The sequence below is a fragment of the Rattus norvegicus genome, chromosome 4, assembly GCF_021556685.1.
Source record: "Rattus norvegicus strain SHRSP/BbbUtx chromosome 4, alternate assembly SHRSP_T2T, whole genome shotgun sequence".
NCBI classification, from domain to species: Eukaryota; Metazoa; Chordata; class Mammalia; order Rodentia; family Muridae; genus Rattus; species Rattus norvegicus.
In genome coordinates, this window is record NC_141537.1 from 62,203,127 (window position 1) to 62,225,708 (window position 22,582).

The window sequence follows — 22,582 nt, forward strand, 5'->3', positions numbered from 1 at the left end:
ACCAAAGAGAGTGATGACTAACTTAACCTTTTTCACTTCTGAACTAGGTTTCCAGGAAGAAAATCAAAAGGAAGAAAACCAAAAATTTAATAAGAGGAGAAAATACCTTATAAATACAAGCATTACCCTTAACTTATTTTCCTCTCTCCCCTTCCCTCTCAAATAAGGTCAACCAGTTTTCCAGGATGAGCCTGGTCTCTGCTCACTCTGTGCAAGGAATGAGGTGGAACTGTCTGTCTTTCCAGTTTGGGCTATGTGTTCTGCCTGCCTGCATGTATGTGCACTAAGTGTGTGCCCGGTGCCTACAGAGGTCAGAAGAGGGTATCAGATCCCTTGGTACTAAAGTTATTAATGGTCCTGAGCCTGAGTCTTCTGCAAGAGCAACAGATGCTAGCATCTGAGTTGCCTCTCATGGCTTGTGTGTACTCATCTACAGTGCCATGGTGCTGGTGTGGTAGTCAGAGGACAACATGCAAGGCATGAGTCCTTGCTCTTCACCCACTATGTGGGACTGGGGATCTAACTCAGATTCTGGGTCTTGGCAGCAACTGTGTTTACCCATCATCTTGAGGGCTACTGAGACATATGTTGGTTTGGTTTGCCCCAGAATGCCCTGAAAGTCATGACGGAGACAAGAACAGCCTGGAATGGTAACAAGCTGCAAATAGCCTAACACCTACCCCATGATCCTGCTGCAGACCAGGGCTGGCTGCTCCTTCCCCAGTACAAACTGTATACCAGAGAGCTAAACAAAGAAACTTCATCATCTGAACACAGGAAGCCTCTCACCACCTTGCTCTCTATGGAACTCTGACTAAACCTGCAGAAGGCATTCTCCCCGCCTACCTGTGTGCCCTCTTAGTGCACTCAACTTAAAGTTTCCATTTTTTTCTAAAAAGAAAAAATCTAGTATTTTCATACAGGAACAGAAACTAATCTACAATGTTAAGTCATTTAATACATTTGGTTATATTCAAAGCTATACACATAAATAAGTGGTTATCCAGATACATCAGATCTGAAGACGCACTATGAATTTGCTCCCATCATATTCTCCTTATGTCACATAGAATTTGGTTCATGAATTCTTTGGGTGTCATTCAGAATGATGGTAGCCGAGCATGTAAACAGGTTAATATACTCCATTTTTAATAGGCAAGGAGCCGGCCCCTTCTCCACAGGTCCAATGTCTCAAACAGCATCTTACGAACCAAATCTTTCCTGAACTCCTTTTTCCAGACTTTGATTCAAACTATATCCTGTTCCAGTCACATAAGGCCTTGAACTTAGAAAATATGACAATTGTGTCATATGCACTTATATAATTAGAATATAGGAATACAATAGCTATTATGTAATAAATTACAATGACTTTATATTAATAGAATTCTATCTGTATCTTCAGTTGAGGGAAGTTTCCTTTTACATACACTAACTAGACCAAAGCTCCAGCACTAAGAGGGGCATCCTACTCATATGGCCCAGCACAAGACATAAAGAAATACTGGTTCTGTCAATTTTTGTGATTGTAGTTGTGGCTGTGGATGTGTGGCATGTAGGGGTAAAGGTTTGGATTAAGTGGGATGGCGACCGGAATTATTATAACAAATACATACAATACATAAATGCTCTACATATGAGACAGTAAATTCTAGCAACAATAAGCAATCAAAACTGCATGATTCTTATGCAGTGAATCACGTGGTGCCAGGAATAGGTAGTAGATAAAGACACTCCCCAGTAGGTAGAAATTTTGGTTGTACTTACATATCCTATCAACTCTGTCTTTGAAAAATACAAACTTAAACTTCTTCAAAGTCTAAACCCAGTGTTCCTTTACAGTCCCTTGTGTCATCGGATCTCCGCTGTTTTTAGCATTTGATTTCTTCATGTAAAGCAGTTCTTCTCCCGGTTTGCTTCAGAACATCTCAAAGTGAGATGGAACAGCCTATGGCAGTACTTCCAGATAGCCCTTCTCCTTTAGTGTTTAGTAACTTCCAGATAGCCCTTCTCCTTTAGTGTTTAGTAACTTCCAGATAGCCCTTCTCCTTTAGTGTTTAGTAACTTCCAGATAGCCCTTCTCCTTTAGTGTTTAGTAACTTCCAGATAGCCCTTCTCCTTTAGTGTTTAGTAACTTCCAGATAGCCCTTCTCCTTTAGTGTTTAGTAACTTCCAGATAGCCCTTCTCCTTTAGTGTTTAGTAACTTCCAGATAGCCCTTCTCCTTTAGTGTTTAGTAACTTCCAGATAGCCCTTCTCCTTTAGTGTTTAGTAACTTCCAGATAGCCCTTCTCCTTTAGTGTTTAGTAACTTCCAGATAGCTCTTCTCCTTTAGTGTTTAGTAACTTCCAGATAGCTCTTCTCCTTTAGTGTTTAGTAACTTCCAGATAGCTCTTCTCCTTTAGTGTTTAGTAACTTCCAGATAGCTCTTCTCCTTTAGTGTTTAGTAACTTCCAGACAGCTCTTCTCCTTTAGTGTTTAGTAACTTCCAGATAGCCCTTCTCCTTTAGTGTTTAGTAACTTCCAGATAGCTCTTCTCCTTTAGTGTTTAGTAACTTCCAGACAGCTCTTCTCCTTTAGTGTTTAGTAACTTCCAGATAGCCCTTTTCCTTTAGTGTTTAGTAACTTCCAGATAGCTCTTCTCCTTTAGTGTTTAGTAACTTCCAGACAGCTCTTCTCCTTTAGTGTTTAGTAACTTCCAGATAGCTCTTCTCCTTTAGTGTTTGGCTTGCACCTTCATGCTAATAGTAAAGCTTTTAAAATCACTTCTTATATTCTAATATATAAAACCATTTGGCATGCATAAGGTACTGTAATCGAAATTGTTCTTGAGCAAATATCTAAGACCTCTGGGGGTTGGAGACTGGAACTTAACTCTCAGACTTTCATGCAAATAAATTAGCACCTCAAAGAGACTCTTGGTGAGGATTCTTTCCCCCAAGCAAAGCTGCCTTATGAATACCTTTAAACAAGAGATCTACATTATAGAGCTCTTTACTAGGGAAGATCAGCCAATGGGGACAGGTGTCAGAATTCACTAATAGACAAGAACTCCCAAGATACAGCACAGATGAAATTGGTCTTCTGGCAAAAACCCAGTATCTCAAACTTATAGCTTCAAAAATAACCCAAACCAGCAATCCCCACCATCAAATTCAGACTTCCAAAGTAGCAACAGAGCCCTTGGTCTGTGCTTTTTATCAGCTAACCAGGATGGTTGAGGGACATACTGAAGCGCCACCTCTCAAATTCTCCTTTATTTAGCATCTTTTGTGTTGGGGAAACACCCACTCCCCAAAGAGAAGAGCTGTGAATGACGGACAGGCAGCACCAAATGAGCTGTAAGGGAGGTGTTAGGAATGTGAATCAGCAAGGCCCACTGCAGAAAACAGCAGCATCTGGGCCTGCAGCTTGCAGAGTAATGAGACTGCACCCATGTGCTGGTACCCAGCTTTGACTGCTTCATCTGGCTCAAGACCTCTGCTGGGGAAGCAAAGGTGAGAGGTACTGACCTCCTGCCCACAGCTTGCACAAGCAAGGGAAAGGGGATGGGCTCAGAGAGCGATCCCTTTTCCTCTTTCCTCCTTGCCAGCACACCCCTTCCCCAGACCTGATGGGTCCCTAGCTGGGGGCTCAGCAGAGAGTAGGCTGAGCAGGCTTCTGCCATATGAACATGTCTGAACATGTCGACAGTAACTGGCAATTCATTTTTCATCCTGAAAGCAGAGAAAGAACAGGTGTAGGCTAACTTCAAACTCCCAGTCACAAACCTCGCTGAATGCATGTTTCACCCAGCAGCTTTGCTGAGATCCATGCTAGTAGCAGGCTGGTGGTCTTCAGAGTCTGAATGCGGAGATCTGCCTCACAAGTAAGCATTTGTATAGTTATAGAAGCACAAGAGAAGAAAATGAGGGGAAACATTCCAACACACAGCAGCAGCCCCTGGTCTTTCTTGTATAAACACTGTAATTAGCAAATAGCTGACGTCCTTGTGCTGGTAAGATTCCCACCACACACAAGGAGCATAGAAAACTGGGGTTTCAGTGCTTGACAGAGGAGAAAGCCAGATACATCACCACATAGAATTCTTTGCCAGCTTCATCCACAAACACTAGCTGAGGTGACTTGTGAATCAGAGCCAAGAGCGAAATCTCGCCTTAATGAGCACATCTATCAGTTTCCAGGGGACGCCGCTGATTACCAGTACAGGGACACTCACACGGAATGAGTCTAACCTCAGGCCAAGGAAAAAGAACACATATGAAGTAAGTAACTTGAGGCAGCCATGTGAGCAAGAGGAGGATGGCTGGGGATGCTTGGCGGTCCTGTAGCATGGGAGCATGTGTGCTTTTCTGTCAACAAGTAGGGAAGGGCCAAGATTCGAGCTCTTACAAGCTTCCAGCATTCTGCCAGGACTCAGTAAGGAAAACGAACCAACTGCTGCTGCTGGAATTATTATATGAAAATGCATCGGTGCTGCTCACAGTATGAATGTTTCATTTACCAGTACTAGTTTCAAATCCCCCTTAAGAGGAAGAAGTCATTGTCCCTATTTGAAGGTGACAAGACACCCAAAGACTCTATCAGGAAACTCCTAGAGCTGACAGACACTGGCAGGTGACAAAACCAACACGTCCAAGTCAGTAGCCCTCCTAGTCCCAGAGACAGGGCAGAGATAAGAGAGCGAGCCTACGCGCAATGCCTGAAGAAACAAGCCAGCACACACATGCCTTTGAATACACCCCACTAAGGAGCTGAAAGGCCTATAGGACAGAAACTAAACCTCTGTAGAAAATAACCCAAGACACCAGCAAATGGAAGAACATCCAAGCGCGTGGACTGGTAGGATAAATATGAAGATGGCCACCTTACCTTCCACAGTAGTCTAAAGATTCAAAGTCATCCCCATCAAAATTACAATGTAATTCATCACAGAAATTGGAAAAAAACAAAACCAAAACCCTTAAAAATCCATACAGAAGTACAAAAGACAACAGATGGCCCAAATAATTCTGAACAACAACAAAAAGACTGTTGGAGGTAGCACCATTCCTGATTTCAAGTTGTCCTACAGGACTGTCATTGTACTGGTAAAAAACAGACACATCAATCAGGTGGAACTGCAGACCTAGATATCTGTGCATACAATAGCTATATGGATTTTGACAGATGCCAAAAATACACATCAGAGGAAAGACAGAACTTTAACAAAAGGAAAACTGGATATATGCAAGTAGAGAAATGAAAAAGACTCCCACCCAACCCCAAATCAATTCCAAGTGGATCAAACACCTAATGTCAGTCTGCAATTCTCAAACTTCTAGAAAAAGAAGTAGGGCACACACTTAGGATATAAGCTCTGGTAAGGTCTTTTAAACAGAGCTCTGGCTGCCCAGGGTATAAACCAACAATCAACACCTCAAGAATTCTAAAGCTTCCGCCTGCATTGTGAAGAGAGCTATGACTGAGAAGGGAGCCTGCAGAACAAGGAAAAGTTCTTACCAGGTTTACTTCTCATAGAGGACTAGTGTCTTGAAAGAATTAGAAACCAAGCCATGGGGGTTGGGGATTTAGCTCAGTGGTAGAGCGCTTGCCTAGGAAGCGCAAGGCCCTGGGCTTGGTCCCCAGTTGGGGGGGGGGGGGGGGGGAGAAAAAGAAACCAAGCCATGAGGAAAATGACCTAGATCTGACAAAAACTTCGAAGAAAGTAGCAGGTGATAATCAGCTCACGCAAATCAGTAGCCATTCTAGGAACCAAAGACAAGGACAGAAATAAGAGAGCTGATCCCACTTACAATGGCCTAAAAAAAAGAACAGATATCAGAAGTAGGCTATAAAATCAAGCTAGTTCTTAGAAGAAATATAATTAATGAAGAAATATTTTAAAACAAAAAGGTGCTCACCAGCCTTATCTACCAAAAAAATGCAAACTAAAATGACTTTTAGATTTCATCTTACCCTAATCAGATGGCTAAGATTAAGAAAACAAAAGGAGGCTCAGTGGTTAAGAGCACCGGCTATTCTTCCAGTTCCAGGGGATCTGACACCCTCATAGACATACATACATGAAGACAAAACACATTAAATAAGAACAAATCATTAATAACAAAAGCAAAAGACAACAGATGCTGGTGAAAATATAGCAACACGAAGCCTTGTGCACTGTTTATAGGAACGTGTACAATACAACCACTGTGAAAAATCCTTAGAAAACTAGAAATAGATATGCCATACAACCCAACTATCCCTGTCCTGGGCATACATACCCCAAGGGCTATTTCCTACTATGTAGACACAAGCTCGCCCCACGTTTACAACTTCGCTGTTTACAATAGCTAGTATATGGAACGAGCCTAGATAGCCATCATCTGAGGGATAAATATTAATAATGGTAACCATTTAAACAATGGAATTTTAAACAGCTATAAAGAAAGTTGAAAATTGTAGTTAAATAGGTAGAACTGAAAATATCATATTGAGAGGTAACTCAGACCCAGAGAGACGAGCATGGCCATGTTCTTATTCATACATAGATCTTGTGTTTAATATTTAATTTATGTGTTTAATTTGGAGTACCTCTTGAATTCAGAAAACTAGAAAGGGAATGTACTCGCTGGATCTGTGTGTCAACTGAGAGAAGTTAGCATCATCAGAGAGGAAGAAGCTTCAGTTTCTCAATTAATGATCAGTAGAGGAGGGATCAGTTCATGGCGGGTAGTGCATGGCATAGTAGTCTTGGGCTCTATAAGAAAGCAGGATGATCAAGCATGTGAAGCAAGCCAGTAAGCAGCACCCTTTCATGGCCTCTGTATCGGTTCCTGGACTCCAGGTTCCTGCCTTGTTTGAGTTCCTGCCCTGACTTCCTTTAATGAACACTGCTGTGGAAGTGTAAGCAGAATAACACCCACCCCCCCAGCTTGCTTTTGGTCACAGTGCTTTGTCACAGCAATAGAAACTCTAAGACAGGGACTGTTGGTTGGGGGTGGAAATGGTGGAACACACGTGCTATGATGTAGGGAAAGGGAGTAATAGGGAGGAAGGCTTAGGTAGAGAGAGGGATGGAATTGTAGTGTAGAAGTGATCAGGAAGGTTAACTAACACTAAGGATGTCTGAAAAAGCCATATCTACTATTCTATAAGGTCCATAAACACATACAAATACCCTATACAAAGGATAATGCTCTTTCCAGAAACAATAGTTTGTCAGACAAAAACCCAATGCCAGGTATGGGTTATCTCCTTTTAAGCTGGTCAGAGTGTTCCAGAGACCCCTAAGCCAATCACTGAGCTCTTATTTGCCCATCAGACTTGATGGTAATATTGTATTGCTAAAGAGATCATAATGGAGAAATCAAGTTGGTACACATCAGACCCTTCCTCACTGATGTCTAGTTTTCATAGTACCGGAAGGGACTATGTAGGCTGCTGTGGGGAATAAAGTCATCAACTTCCTCTCTTTCCTATCCACCCATGTGCCCGATGAAGTATACTAATGATCACTGTGACAAGATATACCCACAGCTGCAATAGTGGCATGACTGCTAGGGCCATAACTAACCCCTTCAATGGGATTTAAGGAATGTTCCATCCACAGGAGGAAATAAATGCTTGGTGCTGTAAATTTGGCTAAGACCCATGGTTTTGGGGAAATGGGGATTTACAGGTCCCAGGGGGTGAATCTACTACTATTATTTTGCTAAATGGACAAAGTATCTATCTGTTATGGTTTGTATATGCTTAGCCCAAGGAGTGGCACTGTTGGGAGGCGTGGCCTGGTTGGGAGGTGTGTCACTGTGGGTGTGGGCTTCAGACCTTCACCCTAGCAGCCTGAAAGAGTTTTCCACAGGTAGCCTTCAGATGAAGATGTAGAACTCTCAGCTCTGCCTGCCTAGATGCTGCCATGCTCCCATCTTGATGACAATGGACTGACCCTCTCAAGCAGCCCCAAATATGTGTATGTTATCCTTTATAAAACCTGCCTTGGTCACCGTGTCTGTTCACAGCAGTAAAGCCCTAACTAAGACAGCATTGAATTGCTCTCTAAAGTAGTTATTTACCAATTGTTATATTGTTCTTACTTGCTATGAAAAAGCCAAGGAGCCACGATAGGAAGATGCCATCCCAGTGGGCAGGTTTGGTTGTTATACAGTCAATGGGTAAGAGGGTCTGCTTAGGTCTAATCATCCTGAAAGTCTAGGTTTCAATTGTTGTGCATGGGGCTGGGGATTTAGCTCAGTGGTAGAGTGCTTACCTAGGAAGCGCAAGGCTCTGGGTTCGGTCCCCAGCTCCGAAAAAAAGAACCAAAAAAAAAAAAAAAAAAGAATCTGCAACTCAATTGTGCATGATTTTCACTCACACATAGCAAAGAGGCAGCTGTTACATCTGCAGCTTACTTGTTTAAAAGCAGGTTAGAACTAACAGACGTTTATTAGACTCCGCAGTGATAAGACACAGACAAACTTCATAATACAGCTACCTGGACAGCATCCTAGACATCTCAAGACTTCCCACTTCTATGGGCAGACAACTTCTTTGATACTTTTTTTTTTTTTTTTTTGTCACAAAAACTTACGCTGGTTAACTTTGCAAACTTGATATGGTGGCAGAATTTAACATCTGTCTTACAGAAATGTCCTGGACATGTTATAATGTGGCAGGTCAGTCAGACAATAATTAACTATAATTGGCCCTCCTACAAGCCTCAATACTCTCTGAGTGGCACTCAGAGAGCAAAATTTTGTTTCCTTATCTTTGAAAGCATCAAAAGAAAAACTAAAGATTTTTTTAAAAAACGTGGTACCTTTACAAACTAAATAAACTGTAGTTAGTAGCTAGAAATTACTTTTAAACTATATTATACTATTTAAAACTGTGAGTGATATAGTTAATTATCGAAATAAGCAAGGACCAATAAACAAATACCCTCTAATTCACCAAGTTCTCACTTAACACACTGACAGAAACAAGGTATCACTGTGGCTCAATCTATTTATCTAACTAACAGGGTACAATTAATATTTCATATAACATGTAAGGAATGCTAGATTCTTAATGGATTGTATTGATTACAGAAGAAGAAAGTTCAATGCTAATGTTTCTGTAGGGGAAAATAGAACAATCTGTTCCTTTCCACGGGAAAGAGATATGAGTTCACAGACTTAGGGTAGCAGCCTGAGTGGCTTCGCACATTCCATTCAGTAAAGGTGAGAAGACCCCCAAGGAATACCAGCAAGTGACTGCCAAGTGACAGGGCCACAGCTACCTTAGCTGCAGCATCACTGATGTTGGTTACACTGTGACTTCTGCCTCTGCTGAAGGGACAGGAGCGTTTCCACAGTGCTCCAGACAGATGCAGCTGTCCAGAGGTGGCTGCAGTTTGTACTGCCTTTCATGGAAATGAGTAACACCACTTCCTGCCTCTTTCTACAAGACACCATGAGTTCAGTGGAAAGCTGTAGGTTAAAAATACAGTTGTGGGCTGGAGAGATGGCTCAGTGGCTAAGAGCACTGACTGCTCTTCCAGAGGTCCTGAGTTCAGTTCCCAGCAACCACATGGTGGCTCACAACTGTCTGTAATGGGATCCAATGTCTTCTTCTGGTGTGCCTGCGGATGGCTATAGTGTAATCATATAAAAATAAATAAATAAATCTTTAAAAAAAATACAGTTGGAAATTTAAGTCCCAAGAGTTGGACCTATCTTGCCATTTACTTCTATTCTCATAAAAAAATGTGTGGATTAAGCCGTGAAGATTCAACTCAAGGAACTAAAAGACCTGATTAGCAGGGCTCCACTCCTGGGGCCAAGGAGTATAAAATACTAAAGTGTCTCCTGCCCCCAACATCCAAACATAATAATTTCCAAATGCTCATTACAGAAAGAAATATTCTCAAATATTGGTGTCTCTCTTCAAAGCTGCCTCTCTTTCCTTGGAACTAATTTGATACTCAGAGGAAAATGAGCAACCCAGAGGACAGCTTGGGGCTGGGTCTACTCTTCACATTCCTGATGGCATCATCCAAACACACTTGAAGGTAACCCTTTCCATATTAGACTTAAAGAAACAAATTAAGACAATCTTTTCCCACAGAGAAAGAGGAACTTTCTTCTCTTCATCTTAAACCTTTCAGCTTCGGGGCCTAAAATAACAGGGAGGCAGTAACAGTTTACATTTCACTGTTGGGAACTAGGAAACATCAAAGACACAGTAAGTCATTTGCTGGGACTGAGTATGTTAAACAGCCAAGTCCATGTTCAGCCTTTGCTCTGAGCCATACATAAAAATACGTTTTTTTTTGGAAAATATTATTTCTTGTGTGCACGTGTGTGTCTGCTCCTATGAGTTCATATGCACTGTATGAGTACTGGTGCTCTTGCAGGCCATAGGAAGGCATGGGGTTTCTCGGAGCTGCAGACAGTTGTGAGTCGCCTCTGCAAAAGCATTGCATACTTACTGGCCCGGCAACCTCTCCAGCTCCAAGTACAGTCTTAAGCATAAACATTTTCTTTAAAAGAATTGAAATTCTCCTCACATTCCATAGGGTACAAAAATACTGCAGAGGTCAATACAGGTGAGCTTATGTTTAAAAAACAAAACCCACAGATAACCCTGAACTTCTAAACTGGCAACTGTAACCGAGAAGGGCATGTGCAGAGGGCACAGGTATATTTATTTTATCTAGAATTTTGCTTCTTCAACTTCTCTCTTACTGAATAATCAAGATGTTACTTGGCTCCAAGGGCCTTAGGGAATTAAATGTCACCACTGCAGCTGCTCTATTTCCTGCTCACAGACTCCCAAATTAAAAAAGAAAAGAGTGGGGGGTGGGGGGTGGGAGGTGGTGGAGGGCCAATACAAATGTAGAATTTAATTAGTAGAAGTCCAAATTCTTGCCTGGAGCCCCATTTTTCCTGGAATATGCACTTTCTTCTTGTGTAAACTTTTCATTATGAAGGAGACAGCTTTATAACACAATAAGTCTTGCTATGATGTAACGGCTGTAACATCATCACTCCTGCATTAGAACAGGCAGCATGCCCAAATAATGTTGTTTTAATACAATTTGTGTTCAGTAGAAACTAAGTCAACTGGGTCATTTTGAATTTGATCAATGTGAATTAGTGTCTGACTGAGATAAACCATTTGATCATTTCAAAATGATCAATGAGAATCATAGATAAAAGATTTTTCATGTACATTTGGCAGGCTAGGTCCATTCACACAGCACTAACGCAGGTTTTAAGTAGACTTTGGTGAGCACGAAGGACAGAGTGTAGGGAACTTGTCAGCAGCAGACGCCAATACTCAGCAATGGCTATAGCGGCAGTCCTCTGATAAGAGGGGTGACTCAGGATGGCAGCTGGAGTCCTGGAAAGCTGCCAGAGCACAAGCTCAGAGCACCTCAGACAAGCAGCAAGTTGCCACTGAGCGGCTCAAAGTTCTGAAATCACTTTTAATTAAAAGTTTAGGTGGAAAAGTAACATAAATTTACCTGACTAAACTTCTAGAAGAGACTTAAGACATTAATCAGGGTAAATTCTGTACCTGCAGTACAATTAGTCCTATTAATCTAATATTTCCAAATTGAAGTCACACAGACATTTGGACACACTGGTCTAGGCTTCTACTAGAATTATAAATTTACCAGCCAAAACCTTATTTAATTACTGTACAGCCAATTAAGCAGGATCTTTTAAGCGCTGTTGCTTACAACTGTCTGTGACCTACACTGTGATGATAGCAAACAGGAGAAGCACTTGCTGATGTCACCAGACCTGCAGGCCTCACCAACACCTACAAGAAATAGTACTGTGAAACGGATCCCCAAAGTCAAGGACATTTTAAAGGCAAAGGGTTTTTACATGGAAGAAACACTTTGAGTAGCCGGTGACACTCACAAAGCCCACTGTATCTGCACAAGCTTTGCATAGCATTCCAGACACTCTAAAACCACCTCAGCATCATTCCTTCAGGCTAGCTAACCTTTAAGACTTTATGAGGCTAGCCCAAGCTTCTTTCTAAGAGCCTAGATATCTAAGCCAGGTGGATGACGTCATTCAAGGGTCAAAGTGAAGTTTCTCCTGTACTCCGGCACACAGCTGGCTCTATTACCTGCATACATGTGCAATCTCACAATCGCACTGCTTTCTTTACATTGCATCACCATTCAATGAGGCTAAGGCCAAGTTGGGAAGCTCAGTCTCCAATGAAGCCCTTCCAAAAGCACTGCTCAAGACCCAAACCATTTTCCACCTCATCCCTTCTTTGATGGAAGGTAGAAATTGTTCTCTTTATTATTTTAAGAACAGCCTGGGAAGGAAATGTCAACCAATCCTAAAGTGCTTCCTACAGCACTGCACTGTCTTTACTGTACCGTAGTTCATGTTTCTTTGGCATGTGCTTTACACTTGCTTAGTCTTGGCTTTAAAAACAGTCTGCACGCACAGACCCAGGAGCATTCTGCTTTGTACGGGCTGATACGTGAGCACCGATCTACCAGGGAGAGGCCGTTCTGATGTTGACTGAAAACAGGCCCTGCAGGATTCACTGCTCCACTGAGACACATCTCTGAGAGCTATACTGTTTGTCCATGTGTGCTAGGAATCCTGGTTAGGCTATGGACGGCCTTCAGTCCTTATTTCTCCTCTTGTTATCTCTCTTTCTGTTCTGTTAGAGTGCCCTAATACCATCTAGATTTTGTGTATTCCTTTGGCACATAGTTTTATAACTCTAATACAATGATAAAATCTAACATTTATTGAACGTGTATTTTGAGTTAGACTTGCCCTAAGCACCACATACAATCTCTTTTGTTCTTTGTAGTATTGAGGATTGAACCCACAGCCTCAGGCACACTGGCCAAGTACTCTACCTTCTGAGCTACACTCCCAACCTGATGTAACACCGGTAAATGTAACATTCTAATTAGCTATACAACAGGGAAGGCTAGATAAAGAAAAACCTTCCTGTCATATTGAGGAACAGGATGCTAACACCAAGTGGTCACAAGCTATGATCTTAAGCTGCTTTCTACTGCAGGCAGTAAGCGCTACAATACATGTGCAGGAATAAGTTCTCTTAATACGACGAGACTTCCAGGTATTGAATTCCGGTTGTGAGCTTGGCAGCAAATGCCTTTACTTGCTGAGCCACCTCACTGACCGCTGGATTTATGTCTCATAGCTAGAAACAAAGCTATTATGGAAAAAAGTTCTTGAAGAAAAAATTAAATAGTATGTATTGTCTTTAAGTTCTATAATTCACACCAGAACAGTGGTGATCATGTTAGAGTATATTGGGGAGGTAGCTCTCTTTACAACAGAACTCTGGGTCTGTGGAAGGGTCTTCACTTGAGAAGCTGGTCTTTCCTCTTTTATGCTGCATCATAGGCTTTGCCCCAGTGAGACCACCTGTCCTCCTCACACACATGTAGAACACAACAGGGGTGGGTCACACCAGCATTTCTAGGAATGCATGCCATGTAGATGAAGTAGGAAAAGAGAAGCCCCACTAATTCTAACGTGCCTAAATGGTTTTCTGAGCTTGCAGGCTAAGAACATGAGCTAGTATTTTAACTGGCCCTGGACTGTCTTGGCAGGAGGAGCTGACATCAAGATATTAGCCATCTGCTATCTTAGATAATTCTCACTTTCTTTCCTCTTTGGGTGACGTCATGCAAGCCCCATTTTAGGAATATAAGATTGCCCTTAAAATGGCAATTTAAAAAGTATTCATCTCGTGCAGCCAAGCAAGGTACATCCTAATCAATCTTCTAGCAGCAAACAAAATTAACTAAAGGACTGAAGAGCCTTCTGTGTTTGCTGCTTAAGTGAGACTGCTGAGTTCAGGTTCAGGATGGTCAGACAGCCTCAAAGAGAAGCTCCTAGGTGCTACACAGGTGTACAGGGTGGAAGCAGTCAGAGTCACCTGGCCAGCCAAGACAGACTAAGATAGAGTCACTGCTTCGAACAGACGGAGGGTCATGACAGTTTGTGATGGTCAATCTTCTAAGGAGACATGGAACTGACTCTTCTAAGCAGTTTTTATTCTTTGAAGCTGGGAAGTCCCTCTTCTAGTCATAGTGCAAATCAGCACAGGGCACTCTGAGATGTTCCACCTAACAGGCAGTAGCCAGAAAGCAGCAACACAGGGATAGTAAGAACTTCTCTCTAAAATATGAATCCTAAACCCTCTTCAAAGTATGAAGTAAGCCGGAATTATTTGTTGGCACTGCAGTTGGGAAAATGGTAGTCTGAGGGAACATTCCACAGACTTCCCTACTGCTGACAAAACTAAGTGGCAAGGCTCTCAAACTGCTCTAGGGACTGAGAATTCACTCAGAAAGTCTCAAGAGAACTAAGCCAAAGTCAATTATGCTTCATTGCTGGGAAAGGGTAACAAAAAATTAGCCAGAAGAGGAGACGCACGGGCAGTGTGGAGAGCTCTGACTGCAGAGCTGATACTGCCCCCAGGGCCAGTTACCTGGCCGAGGACTCGAGAGACCGTCTACTCGGACTGCCAAGCAGGGGAGCATACCTTGCTTTAGTGCACAGACTTCCTGAGGTCTCGTGGGTCAGTCTTTGACCTATCACCCTGATATCACATGAGCTGAGGAGCCCACCATAAATAACAATTTCCACCACAAGACAGGTTCCAAAGTTTTTGGCATTATCTCTCAAGGAGCCTGATGCAATCTGGACCTGTCTGTGGCAAAGGCAAAGCCTAACTCACCAGTCAGTCCAGATCCTAACTAGACTGTACAAACAATACATCAGAGTGCAAGAAAATGATGCTATTGGGATTCTTCTCATAACTCAGTTTACCCTCTAGGTCCACATTTTCTTGTAGAGTCATCAAAACACTCATGTGGTTCATGGGTTCTCTCATGCTTCCTTTTCAGTAGTTAAGTGCAGATTTCGTGGAAGGATGGATCAGTGGAGCACTTTAAAGAGTCATTTTTCTTATCCGGAATCAGACATTCTTCAAGATGATCAGTTTTCTAACTGCTAAACTCACAAGCATGGTTCTTTTACCTGTTCTATCCAAGGAATGGAAGGACTCACCTGTGTCATCCTTACCTTCTAACTTATATGCTAAACTCTAGTGCCTACTACATCAAAGTAGGACTGCATTTAGGTTATTAAAGCCACTGAGGGGTGGCTGTGGTGGCACATCTTAATCCTAGCATGCACTTGGAGAGAGGCAGGCAGATCTACAAAGCTTGATCAGTTTTTTTAAGGTAATTAATGTAGAATAAATAAGAATGGGCTGTAGTCTAGTCTGACTACTGTCCTTATATATTTTTAAAAGACTAGAAGATACACACAAAGTGAAGGCAGGAGGAGAAAGTGGCCATCTGCAGGCCATGAAGGCCTTAGAAAACTCTGAGTGTTGGGTGGGGACTTCCTTCTCTAGCCTTCTGCAGACCTGGAGCGTACTCCATTACCCAGCTATTCACTCATATCCAATCTAACAAACAGTTCGCATAAATCTGCTCTTACCAGCTGAGGACGCCCGCCTGGTACTTTGGACTCTTGTTTCTTACATGTCCAGCCAAGCCTGTCTATTCCTACAAAGCACTGAACCAGGGCACTATTGGGCTCAACCCACCCCATTTACTTCTTCCTAAATGAAGATCCACCTTCAGCCTGGCAGCTGGTGACCTGTGACCTCTGCAGCTCTATCCTGTGCTAATCTCTTGAGCCATTGATCTTCACTAAAGTTGTCACCCACTAACAAAACAGGAACATTTTCCTTCTGGACATCTTCCTCTTCCACCTACTCAATATCTTTCTCCAGTCAAAGACAAACGCCGTGCTCTTTACGAAGACTCGCAGAACACTCTAGTCTTCGTTGCTTTCTAACTTAAACTACAGTTATTTTTATAGTGATATCTTAGAATGAAGAAATATCCAGGATGCCAAGTCAAAGGGTTTCCAAGTAGGAAAATGAATGGATTTGGAAATCTTATTCTATCGGGAGAAAAGATAAACTACTACGATATCAAAAAATTCGGTAGGTACAGTACTACTTTTCAATATTAGTTCAACATCCAACCTTTTATCTGAATTTGGAAACAGCATCTTATGTATCCCAGGTTGACATGGTTTAATGTGGTGCCAGGGATAAAACCAAGGGCCTTGTTCACTCGTATGTTCTAGCCATTTAAAGCTTCCTGGTCTCCTAGAATGAGACCTGTGGCACATAGCTATAACCACGGCAATTGTGAGGTGAAGACAAAAGAACAAGGAATTGAAGGTCTGCTATGATACCAGCTCTGAGCCCCGCCTGGGCCACACAGACTCTGACTTCAAAGATAAATGGCATTGACTGATGGGTGGAACTGTGACTCACTGTTGGAGATCTCCTCTGTCCCCTATTCTTTTTTTTTTTTTTCTTTTTTTTTTTCCGCTAAGGAAGATAGAAAGTTTACATTTATTTAAACCTCAAATCATCATTAAAAAAAACTTATTTTAATCAACATTAAGTAACACAAATATCCATTACCACACGAATGGCACTGAAGCAGAAACTAATAATTCTACCTTAAGGTTTAATCATTTTATTAAATGCTTATAAACATGTGCAAGAAAGGAGGTCAGAGCTCAATGTAATCTCTTAACTAAATCTGTCACAACACCTTTTTTTCTTCACTAATTTGTACACATGCTACTAAAAGAGGTTATATAATGGAGTCCTTTCTAAACTCAGTAAAATATCTTCTTACCTAATATGAGAGAGAACTGGCAGTAAAGAGAACAGATAAGGGTATGGGTCACAGGCACTTTGATCCATCAATTACAGAATATTCATTTCGATATCACGAGGATGAATAGATGTAGTGATTTAACATCACCTTCATAATCAAGGGCAAGGTAAAGTCTATCATTTAAATGTGTTCAAGGTACTTGTGAAGAAACAAAGAATAGTTTAAATTCGAGATATCCAAATTGGGACCTGCCCATCGTTTTAAAAGTGACTGTTTCCTATGTTTCAATTAATAGAGGTAGTAATTTACAACAACATTCTATGCCGTCTACTACTTCAGTTGAAAACTCTCTTACCCTTTCTTTTATTTTCTACTTAACTCATAAATGGATGGAGCAGCAACAATCTCCCATCAAGTGTTCCAGTGAAGCAGATAACATGGCTGTAGTCTGACCTCCTGAAAACACCTCCAAGTATCCCAAGCAACAGAGCCAAGCTTTCTCTGGGATCACAGGCCAGGGCAGGGTAAAGCTCACCTGAACTTGGACTCCACCTCTTCAGCAGCTTTCTGATATTCCTCGGTAGTAACTTTGTAGAATTCTGAGCTCTGTGGATAAAGTTGACACATTTTCACTATGCTAGAAGACAAATGTTCTGAAGACCTACAGTTTTAAAAAGTTGAAGCAACCTTGTTGTAGGCACACCACAAGTAGAGGGGTTTGTGCTGAAGTGGCACGGTACTTAAATACATGGAAGGCCACTCATTTAAATAGCAGAATTGACATTCATACATACATACATACATACATACATACATACATACATACATATATATATAGGACAGATGTTCACAATATTAATTCATCATAAAGGATTACTAATTACTAAGTCTTCCTTTTTGTTCATGTTGATTGATACAAATGTCCAGATGTTTAGGATCACCGCCTGTGAAAATTCCTAACATATTTTTGAAGGATATCTTAGCACTACCTTACTTGGTTAACTAGGGCAGTAAAATCAAAAGGTTCTTAAACCCAAAGAACAAAATTCACACACATTTACAGTGATGCAAATGCAGTATTTACCAAAAAATATTGTGTTTCGGTATGGATCTTAGGCAAGCATGATGGTACCTGCCTTTAATCTCAACACTCAAGAGGCAGGCAGAGAGGGGTTAGTTGCAGGCAAGCCTGATCTACAGGGCAATTTCCAGACCTGGTCTGGGAATCTTTGATAGAACAACAACAACAACAACAACAACAACAACAACAACAACAACAACAACAACAACAAAAAGAAGTGTTCTATCACTTTCACACGACTTAGGGAAGCTCAACATTTTTAACAATCGACATGAACAAAAAGGCAGACTTAGTAACCTTAGCAGAAAGGTTGCACCTTGTAAGATATAAACCCATGAAAAACATAAGCTAAGCTGCAGCGGCCAGCCAATGCTTTCCCCGGGACAGCAGGACTGATAATTTCCCCTTTTGACTAGCTGCAGGCTGCTCTGAAAGCAGTGTTACTAGAGGGGTCGACCCAAATGACCCATGAGCTCTCAGACTGAATGAAATACCCTGCAAAGCCCTGGGCAGTACAGAGGATGCAACAATGCAAGGCTCTATTGTGTGCCCTCACCCTCCAATCACTAGGGCGTCACAGCCACAGCTTGGGTAGTTTATTTTATAATAAATCATTGTTGGTTGGTAAGAAAATGGAAATGAAAGCTCCTCACACCGGTGACCTCTTTGCATTTAACAATCCGGGTTGTCCAATGACAGTCACATCCAGGTTTCTAAGATGCAGATAAAATCAATAGGTATGTGATTAGACAGCAGACTGGGGTGGCTGGAGCCATGGACAGGTCACCATTTGAGATGATGAATGGCTCTCTATCAACCGCCAGTCCCCTATGATGCTAACATTTACTATAATCTTATTTGGGCTACGATTTATCTTTCTTGCACCTGATCAATAAAGATGAACAGAACAGTTGTAAGGATCGATTGTAATTTTTTATCATTTTCAAGCACAAAAGTGCATTTCTGACATGAAGACAGTATCCTAAGTGCACTGCCTCTGCAGCTTAAAAAGTGCAATCTGAGGATCAGCCACACTCTGTGTGGAGAGGTGTTAACTCATCAGTAGGTCTAAGGCTATCAAAAGCCCTCTGTCTTCTCGGACAGTGCAGCTTTAGGTGAGCTGCGCCTCTCCCTGTGCTTCACTTCTAAGACTTCCCTGTGCTCGTCTCACTGCCTTAAGCTTTACCTGGGAGATTTTTAACAAAGAAGGAACAACAAAAGCAGCTACCAGATTCCCACTAATAGCATCAGAACACTGTTCCTAGCTGTCAAATGGTCATTATGTCACTGATACTGGTCACACAATAACACTTGTGCTCCCTTCACGGTGAATAAAAAAACTTAAACATCTGGACAGGACTGAGCTGAGAACTCTAGTTTTGTGTCTAGTTTGTGAACTTGAGTCAGTCTTTTAACCTTCCCCAACTTCTTCAGTCCTTGTAGCCTGTAAAATATGAACAATAGTTAGCACTACTTAGTCTAGATTGGCTATTGAAATCAATAGCAAGAGAGCTGTGAAACCTGGTGAATATTTTGTAGAGTAAGAGAAAATCTGTATAAAATAATGGGGCAGATAGGGAGAGGGAGGACTGAGGTATAATTCCACTTTGGACACAAATCCCAAATAATCAAAAACAGTAAAGTGTTCTAATGAGAATGATGCACAGAAGTGAGGATTTTGCTGCGGTACAAATCAGTGGACTGCCCGCCCCTCTGTGATGTGGAAGGCAGGGAAAACGATGCTGGTTACAAATTCTATGAGATAAGCACAGAGCAGCTGTGCCGTGGCTGCCTCTAAGCTTCCTAGAGAATTCTCACTGTAAAGCTGTAGGTCGCAGTTTGCTTGTACACTTCCACCTCAGCGACCAGTTGCCGTACTGCACAAATCTCTCTAATGATAAAAAGTGACAAGAAGGCAACACTACATAAACACTTCAGAATATTTGAAATATATAGGCAGTATTTAATTAATTAAAATATTTACTTATTCAATTAACACCAGATCCACATTATCACATTAATTCACTCTGGGAAATTAGACCCTTGAGAAATTTTCAATCTAATATCAAAGAAAACCAATTATAAAGGAAGACAACATTACAAGTGTGGATACTGTTTCTAGAGTTCAGAGGACCTACTTTGGCCTCAGAAAAGACATCAAGAATATCAACCATCCATTCAAAACCCAAACCCAAATTCTCAATCTATTTGCCATGGGAGAAAGGATAAATACTGGGTGTTCTGCTAGAAATGTAGATAGCAGAGAAAAAGAACTAAGCACATATGGAGAAACGTTGAAGCTATGCTGTAGAATATAATGTATGTGGTTTGAAAAGAATGAAAAATTGTTGATTATCTTCAGTTGGAAGCAATATTGTGCTGGTGGTAAGAAGGGGACAGAAAAGCAGGATGCCACAAAAAAGGGATACAAAGGTGTGCAGCTCACAGCTCTCTTCTCAATCCTTAAGATGAGAAGAGAGTATGTAGCTGGACTTGGTTGTATTTGACACATATGCAAAAACGGCACTGCCTTTTCTCTACCCACAAAGGGGCTAATTAAGAATAAATGGTATAATTTGCTAGAACATAAACACATGTTTGAAGAAGGGGTACAGGCTGAGTGGAATTTTAGTATATTCTTACAAATTAAGCCACTACATACACTTACTAAACAAGCATGTTTTTCCCATTTATTTGTTTGTTTATTTACTTATTTTACTGAAATATTAGAGTCAGATAAAGGGCAGAAAATAGTAGGACCTCACATCTCACTCAGAGCACAAGTACAACTTTTACAGTGAAACAGCACTTTTTTTTTTTTTTTTTTTTAATTAACTTGAGTATTTCTTATATACATTTCGAGTGTTATTCCCTTTCCCGGTTTCCTGGCAAACATCCCCCTCCCCCCTCCCCTTCCTTATGGGTGTCCCCCTCCCAACCCTCCCCCCATTGCCGCCCTCCCCCCAACAATCTAGTTCACTGGGGGTTCAGTCTTAGCAGGACCCAGGGCTTCCCCTTCCACTGGTGCTCTTAATAGGATATTCATTGCTACCTATGGGGTCAGAGTCCAGGGTCAGTCCATGTATAGTCTTTAGGTAGTGGCTTAGTCCCTGGAAGCTCTGGTTGCTTGGCATTGTTGTACATATGGGGTCTCGAGCCCCTTCAAGCTCTTCCAGTTCTTTCTCTGATTCCTTCAACAGGGGACCTATTCTCAGTTCAGTGGTTTGCTGCTGGCATTCGCCTCTGTATTTGCTGTATTCTGGCTGTGTCTCTCAGGAGCGATCTACATCCGGCTCCTGTCGGTCTGCACTTCTTTGCTTCATCCATCTTATCTAATTGGGTGGCTGTATATGTATGTGCCACATGTGGGGCAGGCTCTGAATGGGTGTTCCTTCAGTCTCTGTTTTAATCTTTGCCTCTCCCTTCCCTGCCAAGGGTATTCTTTTTCCTCATTTAAAGAAGGAGTGAAGCATTCACATTTTGATCATCCGTCTTGAGTTTCGTTTGTTCTAGGCATCTAGGGTAATTCAAGCATTTGGGCTAATAGCCACTTATCAATGAGTGCATACCATGTATGTCTTTCTGTGATTGGGTTAGCTCACTCAGGATGATATTTTCCAGTTCCAACCATTTGCCTACGAATTTCATAAACTCGTTGTTTTTGATAGCTGAGTAATATTCCATTGTGTAGATGTACCACATTTTCTGTATCCATTCCTCTGTTGAAGGGCATCTGGGTTCTTTCCAGCTTCTGGCTATTATAAATAAGGCTGCGATGAACATAGTGGAGCACGTGTCTCTTTTATATGTTGAGGCATCTTTTGGGTATATGCCCAAGAGAGGTATAGCTGGATCCTCAGGCAGTTCAATGTCCAATTTTCTGAGGAACCTCCAGACTGATTTCCAGAATGGTTTTACCAGTCTGCAATCCCACCAACAATGGAGGAGTGTTCCTCTTTCTCCACATCCTCGCCAGCATCTGCTGTCACCTGAGTTTTTGATCTTAGCCATTCTCACTGGTGTGAGGTGAAATCTCAGGGTTGTTTTGATTTGCATTTCCCTTATGACTAAAGATGTTGAACATTTCTTTAGATGTTTCTCAGCCATTCGGCATTCCTCAGCTGTGAATTCTTTGTTTAGCTCTGAACCCCATTTTTTAATAGGGTTATTTGTTTCCTTGCGGTCTAACTTCTTGAGTTCTTTGTATATTTTGGATATAAGGCCTCTATCTGTTGTAGGATTGGTAAAGATCTTTTCCCAATCTGTAGGTTGCCGTTTTGTCCTAACCACAGTGTCCTTTGCCTTACAGAAGCTTTGCAGTTTTATGAGATCCCATTTGTCGATTCTTGATCTTAGAGCATAAGCCATTGGTGTTTTGTTCAGGAAATTTTTTCCAGTGCCTATGTGTTCCAGATGCTTCCCTAGTTTTTCTTCTATTAGTTTGAGTGTGTCTGGTTTGATGTGGAGGTCCTTGATCCACTTGGACTTAAGCTTTGTACAGGGTGATAAGCATGGATCGATCTGCATTCTTCTACATGTTGCCCTCCAGTTGAACCAGCACCATTTGCTGAAAATGCTATCTTTTTTCCATTGGATGGTTTTGGCTCCTTTGTCAAAAATCAAGTGACCATAGGTGTGTGGCTTCATTTCTGGGTCCTCAATTCTATTCCATTGGTCTATCTGTCTGTCTCTGTACCAGTACCATGCAGTTTTTATCACTATTGCTCTGTAATACTGCTTGAGTTCAGGGATAGTGATTCCCCCTGAAGTCCTTTTATTGTTGAGGATAGCTTT

At 41.7% G+C, this 22,582-nt stretch overlaps 1 protein-coding gene across 9 annotated transcripts in view; it reads right to left on the minus strand.

The window, feature by feature from the left end:
- The window catches only part of Chchd3 (coiled-coil-helix-coiled-coil-helix domain containing 3), a 256,469-nt gene that overhangs the window by 35,125 nt on the left and 198,762 nt on the right, over positions 1-22,582 (minus strand). For 7 of the 9 annotated variants that reach the window (XM_087656520.1, XM_087656519.1, XM_087656518.1 and 4 more), the window contains one exon: positions 17,243-17,313. The exons of the other annotated variants lie outside the window; for them this stretch is intronic. In XM_087656520.1, the coding sequence (XP_087512646.1) occupies positions 17,243-17,313 (71 nt within the window). The remainder of the gene's footprint in view (positions 1-17,242; positions 17,314-22,582) is intronic. 9 annotated transcript variants of the gene reach the window in all.